This window comes from Pteropus medius, unplaced genomic scaffold (genome assembly GCF_902729225.1).
Source record: "Pteropus medius unplaced genomic scaffold, Ma_sr-lr_union100, whole genome shotgun sequence".
NCBI classification, from domain to species: Eukaryota; Metazoa; Chordata; class Mammalia; order Chiroptera; family Pteropodidae; genus Pteropus; species Pteropus medius.
Window position 1 is genome coordinate 48,403,392 of NW_024344378.1, and position 8,848 is coordinate 48,412,239.

The window sequence follows — 8,848 nt, forward strand, 5'->3', positions numbered from 1 at the left end:
AGGCATTGTTGTGTTTTAAAATCTTTTCAACTGAGAGCAGCCAATGTGAGAATCTTTGCATAAACTCCATCTCTCACAAGCTACCTGACCTCAAGCTAGTATTCTTTCTCTGCCGAACCTCAGTTCCCTGATCTATAAAAAGGGGCGAGGATTCTAAAGATCTCATGGAATTGTGAAATTTAAATGGGATAATATAGGCTGGACATCATCCATAACAGAGTGAGCAGGTCAGCCTGAGCTTTGCAGTCACTCTGAGCATAACTAGACTCTAGTCACAGTGAGTGAGGAATCCTAAGCCAACACGGACAAAAGAGGCTATCAGATGGCCTCTCAGAGACAGGGCTCCCCTTCTGGGCAACTTTTACCCAATGCACAAGGAATCCATCAACTAGAAGGGCTTTTTCGTCTGCCTTTCCTTACTGCTGAAAGGCCATCCAGCACAAAGATACTAGTCACTCAGTGTCACCACCAGAGGTAGAGATGGGGGCAAGGATTGAATGGAGAGAAAGGCTTGGGCCGTTTCTGCTGGCCTTGCAACTGGCTTCCAGGACTTGGTCTCAGTTTTTACACCTGTGTCTGGTAAAGAGATGAACAGCTCTTGGTAAGGGTTAAGCCCTAGGAAATAATCAGCGAATGAGAGCGTGAATGAATGCATGAATGTGTAGGGATCACTTCAGTATGACAGACAAGGTGACCCGTTGGAACCTCGAGGGTGGTGGCGGGAGCTCCCAGGGCTGGGAGCTGGGCCAACTCTAGGACAGAGAAAGAGAGCAAGAGGAACACAATAGCAGAAGCTAGAGCAGGTGAAGTGCAGAATATAAGGTTCGCAGCAGGAGAGGAGCGACTAGTTACAAGGAGGAGACTCCAGGACACAGCTCCGGAAAGGCATGCGAAAGTAGAGGCTCTGGGTCTGACCATCAAGCCGGCCGGCGCACTGGACCGGGTTCCGGGTCTCCTTCCGCTACGCCAGGCTCCGCAGCGCCGCCTGGCGGACACGTCGCGCTTCGCTCGGGCTTCAGCTGCAGCGGAAAGATCAGAAAAACGTGGGAGAGCGCCCCGAGCGCGCCGCGGGGAGGGGCGTTTGTTCCCCAACGGGTTGCATTGGCCAGAACTCGCGGCACATACTGTTACCTTCCGTTCTCTAACCGCGTACCCAGGGTGACTCAGCTCCGTTCAATACGTCGGGGAGCCCTTTTTTCTCTCAGCCCTCGGCCCCAGCTCCGGAATTTTGCTGCCTCCTGAGCAGCTTCTCCGAAAAAGATGTCTCATTAATATTTCAAGGATTTTTGGTTTTGATTTTTGTTAATAAAATACTAAGAGTGGGCGTGAAGTTACAAACGTGGCCAGTTCGTCTCCCTTCAGGTTCCAGAAGTGAAATTCCAGGGCTGGGGAATTTCTAGGTACATCCCCGCCCAAGAGGGTCCGGGCGGGCGAGGCGTAGCGGCACAAGGACCCTTGTATGAAGACGCGAGGCGAAGGAAGGCGAAGCATGTGGGCGGAGTGGCTAAGGGCGTGTGGCTGGTGCTGGTGAGAGGATGAGCAGGGGCCTAGCTTTCACATCCCAAGCCGTGAGCGCTGGAGTCGATCCGAACTCGGGCCGCACCACCTCCTTGAACGTCCTCTCCTCGCACTTAGCGGGAGATGGATGTCTGTCTGAGAGTCTGGGGGTGACAAGTTTCCCCATAGGCCGGGGTTCTCGAGGAGCCAGGCTCAGTCTGGCCCAGTCCAGTCTCGTAGCCGGACCGGAGTGGGAGCTGGGCTGCGGTGTCCCGGGGCACCACCGGCCGGGGTCCTCCTCGTTCATCAGCTCTCATTCCCGGAGTCAGGGAGTCCAGGCAGGAGGGTAGGAAGTGCAGGAGGCTGCCACCCTCTGGGTGGCGGCGTTGGAGCCTGATTCTCCACCAAGTCCTTTCTAGGCAGAGGCCTGGGAGTTTCCCGCTGCATCACAGGGGCTGCTGTGCGTGCAACCCGGGAAAAGGCCGTGCAGCCGAGAGGCTGACGCTGAGAGAAGGTTGGAAAATCTCAAAGTTATCAACCTCGGAGCAAATGGTGGCGGGGGCCGCGCGTACGACAGACCGAGGCCAGAGGCGGAGGGTGGCCTCTGCTCGGCGGTGAGCCTCCAGAGGCAGCAGGGGGAGTTTGACACCGAGGGAGGCCAGTGGCTGGGAGAAGCCAGAAAGGCCTGACCCTAGGGAGAGGGAAGTTCGGGGTACGCCCTCAGCGCCTCGACTGCGTGGTCCGGGGATCCTAGGAAAGGGGCGCTCAGTGCCCAGAGCTCCCGCGGACCTGGAGGGCGAGCGCTCAAACAGCCATAAGTCCAGAGTCATTCTGAGGCCTGGAGTATGAGTGTGTGTGTGTGTGTGTGTGTATGTGTGTGTGTACGCGTGTGCGTGTGTGTGCGCGCGCGCGGATGGGGTCGGCTGGGCCTCAGGACCCCCTCCCCCCAAAAAAGACTAGGGCTCTTCTCTGTGTAGTTCCATTGGCCCTTCAGGCAGCTCAGTCCCACCGCTTAATATGAGGAAAAGGGAGCGATGCGCACCGCAGAGATCCGCGCTGGGGTAGAGGGTCCCACAGCGCCTTTGCGGAGCAGAGCTCACAGCCCAGAATGGCACTCGGTGCCCACTTGGTCGCCCCAGCGAGGCCGGCAATGAGCGCCGGGACCATCACGGGATTGAATTTGAAGGGGCTTTGGGTCCCGCCCTGGCGCGCTGTCCTGCAGCACAGACTGGGATAGAGCTCGGCTGCAGAGAAATCCGGACGCGGAAAAGCAGCCGCGGCGCCAGCCTGCGGTGGGTTCCGACTCGGGAGAGAGGAAGGAGCCGGAGGGGTCGGGGTGGGGGAGCCGGAGGGGGTCGGCTGGCGGCCACCTCTGGCCCTCCGCAGCTGGAAGAAAAGGAAAGCGAACTCACTTTCCCCCGAGAGACAGGAGAGTTCCGGCGCGCTCTCCCCAAGCCTGGGAAACAGGTTTCCAAGGGCCGTCTGTCTTCAAGTCTATGCCGGCTGCCCACCCAGGACAAGGGATCCTTAGAAAGCAAAGGGAGGGACAGTGGGCAGCGGCACCTTCTCGGGGCCGAAGCTCGGCGGGCGAGTCTGGGCCTGCACTGCTCTCTGCACAAAACGAAACCCAAACTCCCAAGAATCTCAGGAGGAAATTTTAAAAAATATTTTTTCCTTTCACTTTTAATAAACAGGCTTCTGGGAGAAAAATTAAAAACGAAACGAGCGATAGCTAAGGACACTGTCTTTCCAAATTGTGAAATCCCCTTTAAAAATATTTTTCCTAAGGCCAACCCCAGGACTGGCCCGCCCTTCCGAAGCTTTTGCCTCTTCCTGAAAATCACAACAAAACAATCGGAAATGCGGCCACAGTCCTGGGAAGGAGTAGCCGTGTGGCCCAGGGGACCTACATCGGCTAAAACTGCCATGCTCTTCTTTAACTAATAATAATAATAATAATAATGAAAAAACTTTTAATACATCAAATATACGGAATTTTAATCTTAAAAGCAATACATTGTCTATTATTTTAGTACATGACGTAAACCTTACTTGTCCCCTTCTCAACGGGTGGACTTAAAAATTAAAAATAGTTAAGTGTTCCTTTTAAAGAACAAAATAAGGCAAATGAGGTTTTGGAATAGAATTGTTTTTCTTTTTTTTTTTTTTGTTTTCTTCCAGAATACATACAAAAAAATACCCATTCTCTTCCGATGGTATACACCTTAAAAATAATTGTAATTTGAAATCAGAGCTGACAAATTGTGACTTGTTTTGTTTTTTTCTTCTTTTTTTGTAACAAACATGCATGTAAATTGTGTTTCAATCAGACATTAAATAAGAACGTACAATACAATCATAGCAATTTTAAAGTAACATTAAAGAGAAGACCTCTAGTTCTGTGGCGGTTTTGTATTTATTTGTAATCTACAAGGGACGGAGGGTTTGTTTTCCATTTTTACCCTCAAGTTTTAATTTTTCCCCCTTTTTCTTTTTACCTACGGAGCTCAAACTAAATAATGCACTTTAGAACCACGGGTCCGCTTGGAGCTAACATAAATAAATACCAGTGTCCACCAATGATGCAGTCCTCAAATGAACACTTTCTCAATTATTTTTTCCTTCTTTTTCTATAAAAAGTCAAATGATATTTTTTCAACTTTTATAAAGTTTGGATGGGGAGGTGAGGTGTGGGGAAGGGGAGTTTCCCACCGGGTCTCGGTCGCTGTTTTGGGTAGATAGATACGATATATATATTTTTGTTTTCCTGGCCCGGGTCATCCCCACGCTCGGTGACAGTAGCTTCTCCCTGTTCCCGCCCCTCCCTCGGCTCCTCCCCTCCCCCCAGCTCCTTTCTCTCTTGCTAACCCCCTCGACGGTCCCTCACTGATACCCCAGCGCCGAGGCCGTGGTCAGTCTCTGTCCGTAGAGGGCGTAGGGGGAGTAGTAGGGTCCGGTGGCGGCGGGCACGGGCACCGGAGCGCCAGGCGTGGGGAGCGGGCTCTTGGAGTAGGGGTGGTAGCGGCTGCTCAGTCCCAGCGCGTGGTGGGGGCTGCGCAGCGCCAGCGTCCCGGGGCTGCCGGGAGCGCCCGACGTGGGGATGTGCATGTGGCAAGCCATGGCTGCTGCTGCGGCACTGGCCAGAGACGACGAGCTGGGGTAGCCCGACAGGAGTTTGTCTGTCCCGGGGAAGGCCGTATGGGTCCGCAAGTGGCTCAGCAGCTCTTCGGACGTGGCGAAGCGCTTGTCGCACGGCCCGTTAGCCGACACCCAGTTGCAGATGTGGGGGAGTGGGTCGTTAGGAAGCATGAAACCGTAAGGGTAGAGGGGATGGCCCGCCAGGGAAGGCGGTGTGGCGCCGGCAGCAGCCGCTGCCGTTAGCGAAGAGTGCACGCCGTGCAGCGGGTGTGTGGGGTACACCAGCGGGTATCCAGACTTGAGTGCTGCGGCCGCCGCGGCCGGATCATGGGCGCACGATGCACTGGCTGCCGCCGCCCCAGCCAGGTGGCTGGCGCAGTGGTAGCTGAGGCAGTACGGGTCCCGGCACAAACTCGCTGTCATTACGGACGGCGGCGAAGCCCCGGCCAAGGGGCTCGAGCCGGCCGGCTTACTGCAGCCCAGCGAGCCCGCCGCAGCCGCCGCCAGCTGTGCCCCCACGAGGCTGCCGGGCTTGGTAGGGTCGAGCGCCACGCCGTGTGGCAGGAACTGGGGCGGGTAGCCGGCGTAGGCGCCAGCCAGGCTGCCTGGGTAGGTCATACCCGCGGGAGGCAGAGGGAACACTGTCTGACCCGGCTTGTAGGGCGATACCGGTGCTACCAGCCCAGAGCCCAGCACCGAGGAGGAGGTGGGCGCGCTAGGGCCCGAGCCCGAGCTTGAGCCTGATGAGCCGCCACAGTCCGAGCCTAGAGCCTTGCCTCCGGGGCCTCCATCTGGGTGCTGGTTCACGTCCACATTAATCCCGCCGCCGCAGCTAATCCGGCCGTGCGCCAGCCCGGTGGGTCCCCCTTCGGCCGAGGCGCCCCCAGAGCCCTTACTGCCGCCACTGCCGCCGCCTGCGTCGGGGTCCTTTTTGTCGTCCTTGCCCTCCGGGCCGCTCCCGGTGGAAGGTAGCATACCTCCTGGAGAGCAGGCCGAGGCGCTGGAGCTTGGGCTGCCTGTCCTGGGCGTGAATGGCTGGCAGGTGGCGCTCGGTACCCGGAATCCGGACTTCTCCGCGGAAACTCCCCCGCCGCCGCCGCCACCCCCGCCGCCACCGCCTCCTCCGCCGCCGCCTCCTGGCTCCTTCTTATCCGAGCCGGGTTTGGAGTACGGCTTGAAACTCGACTTGTCCTCCACGCCGATGTCACTCAGCTTGAGGGGGCCTGACTTTCCGTCCTTGTCACCCCCGGCGCCACCGCCGGCACCGCCCGCGCCACCCCCATTGGAGGCGACCGAAGAGAGTTTGGAGGAGGGCGAGGGGTCGGGCTTTCCGATCTGCGAGCATGTTTGCGCCAACAGCGCCAGCGGGCTCTTCTTGGCATCAAGCTGCGGAGTCAGACGTGGGGAGAAAGAAGGGAAAATCCTTTAGAATTCTGGCTTCTAGGGTTCAAAAACCTCCGCAACGGCTCGCGAAGATCCTCCCAGCCCTGAGGCGCAATTCTAGGCGGCACCCCCTCCATACACACACATCCTTGCCTTGCAGCAGATCCTTTCCCCCCAGTCAGGATCTTTCATGCCCTAAGAGCTAAATTGGATTTTGAAAAACTCACAAAATGTTTTGATTTCTGACTCGGAGATCCAGAACTGTACAAACTCTCCCGCCCCATCCTTAATTCTTCAGAGTAAGGGCTTGGGCGGTTTGCGCCTGAGAGGCCGTATACAAATACCAGCTTCTGGGGAACCCGAGGACTGAGACTTCGACACCGTATTTCGGATTCTCGACTGTCTTCCGGGCCGAAAGTGAGTGGGCCTGGGTCGGGGTAGGGGCTTTAATACCAAAAGCAGAAACAAGTTTTGGCTACCTTGCCCCCTTAGCATTCACACCCCATTCTACCTTCTCTATCCTTTCCGCCCCAGTTTTAAGGTACGAGAACACTATTCTCTCCCTTCATCCCGGAGCTGAATCACTCCGACACCCCCCCCCCTGGCTCCCAAATCTCCCCCACCTCCAGATCCCGAGAGAAATTCCGTGAAGCTGCAGGCAGGGTGGTGGTCCCAGTACGATCCAGGGCGAGGGTCCTTACCTCGATGGGGCTGACGGGAGTGGAAGGCAGGGGCTGCAGGTACTCGGGGTGCAAAATGTGGCCAGTCCGTGCCGTCAGCATCTTCAGCACCTTGATAGGCAGTCGGTTAGCCTGGCGAAGAGGGTCAGAGGGGGGCACGGCGTGCACAAAAGGCTTGGTGCTGCCGGCCGGGGACGAGCCTGGGCCGGGGCCGGAGCTATTTCCAGAGAGCGCGCTGGTCCAGGCAGGGTCCGCACTGCCACCACCACCACCACCACCGCCGCCGCCGCCGCCGCCGCCGCTGTGCTTACTGCTTCTTAGGGCAGAAAGCGAGGGCGCTGTGCTCATGACCCACCCGCGCGCATGGGAGCAGCGGGGGGAGGGCTCCGGGAGGCGCGGGGCGGGCTCGGGCTGCGCGCTCGCCGGGGGAGCAGGAGCAGCAGGAGGAGGAGCTGGCGCGGCGGCCGCGGGCGCCCAGCGCGCCTTCTCGGCGCCTGGAGCCAGAAGCGAATAATCCTGGGTGGCCCGCAGCAGAGCTGTGGCCGAGCGGGAGCAGCGGGCCCGACTTCTGAAGTGCCGGGTGGCTCGCCGTGTCCGCCTCAGGCTGTGCCCTTGCGCTGCGCACTCGCGGCCCGACGCTGGCGCTGCTCTCTGCGGTGTGAGCCGCTGCCTGTCCAGCCGGGGCTCTGGCGAGGAAACTCACTTCAAAAGCAGCTGCACCAAGGGGGAGATTAAAGCCTTTGCCGCCTTCCAATCAAATGGGAGCCCGAGGTGATTGGAGGGTCAAGGGGATGTGACGCGTCCCGCGCCGCCGCTGCCGCCAGGACTCTCAGCGCTGGTTTTAATGGGCAGCTCCTTCTTCGCGGCCCCCCCCCGCCCCGCGTGTCCCCTCCCTCGATTTCGCTCCGAGTACGTGCTGGACTTTTATTCTACGTTTGCTATCTGCCGCCTCCCTCGTTTTTCCTCTTCGTCGTCTTTCCTTTCCCCAGCTCGAAAATAAACTGAAACGGTTTTGCAGGAGGGTGCGTATGAGGAACAGATTGAGGTAGTGTTCAAATGGAGCACCGGCAGGAGTCTGGACAACAGCCGGGCTGTCAGCTCCAGGAGCGCACAGGGGCCCGCTCACCAAATATTCTCTCCTCGGTAATTGAAATCTCTCGCGGTGCGGCCGCCAGGGTAAGGAAAGGCGGGGAGCAGATGCTGGAGAAAGTCCGCCCTCCCGCTTGATTTCCCGAGATTCGGCAGCGGAGAAACCAGAAGCTAGGTGGGCAGCGGAGGCGGTGGCGGCTCTTCTCTAAGCTAAGCGCTCGGCTCCCCGCCCTTCCCGCTCACGTGACTCCTGGGGACTCTCAGATTGGAGCAGGAGCGGGGGTCACATGCTTCCTCTGTTTCACACTCAGCCCCCCCTTCTTACTCTTCCTTGCCAGCCCCTCTTCTGCTCCCCCCGCCAAAGTTCTTTGGGCATCTCCACCCCTCCATCAATTGTCAATGTTCCTCGACCGCAATCAATCAGTTATTTGTCAGCTCTTGTCAATCCGCCCGTGATTTATGTCAGCTTTTGTTGCTGATTACAAGGCGGGTGCGACTTGAAGGGAAAAAGAGAGAGAGAGAGAGACGGAGAGGAAGGAAGAGACCGAGGGGAAATCGGAGGAGGGGGAAAGAAGAGCAGCCTCCTGGGATGGGAGGGGGTTGGGGGCTCTAAGAAAAAAAATGAAATAGGGGAAGGAGGCGCTCAGTGTCAGGAAAATGAATAGAGTAAAGTGCGCAGGTGCGCCCAGGGTGTTGAGAGGGGTGCTCAGGCCTGGGGTGAGCGCCTTACCCCTCTCGATGTCGGAGACAGAGATATACCTTTTCATCTCTGGGGACTTCCATCCATTGGGGCCGCGGAGTTCCGAGCGGCTCCGGGTACGCGAGACGCGCAGCGGCAATGTCTAGCATGGGAGATTTTTTTTTTTTCTTCCCGGGAATATTCTCTCGGGGGCGTGTAGCGTGCGGGTGCCAGGCTGCGAGCCTTCCGCGGACCACACATTCTGTAGGGCTCTGACCCTAAACTCGGAGAGCCACATCACTAACGTAACTTTGAGTTCTAGAAGTCAGTGGTGGGGTATCCTCTTAATTCTTCGACCCCATTCGGATCGTGGCTAGGGCTG

At 57.7% G+C, this 8,848-nt stretch overlaps 1 protein-coding gene across 1 annotated transcript; it reads right to left on the bottom strand.

The window, feature by feature from the left end:
• Positions 1 to 3,468: 3,468 nt before the first annotated feature.
• Positions 3,469 to 8,605, bottom strand: LOC120609567 (zinc finger protein 503). Its single transcript, XM_039872176.1, has 2 exons — positions 6,720 to 8,605; positions 3,469 to 6,021 (listed from the first exon to the last, which is right to left on the bottom strand). The coding sequence occupies exons 1-2, from the start codon at positions 7,044 to 7,046 to the stop codon at positions 4,381 to 4,383; spliced, it is 1,968 nt and encodes a 655-aa protein (XP_039728110.1). The 5' UTR covers positions 7,047 to 8,605; the 3' UTR covers positions 3,469 to 4,380.
• Between the last annotated feature and the right edge of the window lie 243 nt (positions 8,606 to 8,848).

Bases quoted from the DNA above. Each gene is read 5' to 3' on its own strand.
- LOC120609567 (XM_039872176.1), bottom strand. From the start codon at position 7,046: ATGAGCACAGCGCCCTCGCTTTCTGCCCTAAGAAGCAGTAAGCACAGC. The intron at 6,022-6,719 runs GTAAGGACCCTC...CTGACTCCGCAG, and splicing joins CTCCCGTCAGCCCCATCGAG to CTTGATGCCAAGAAGAGCCC.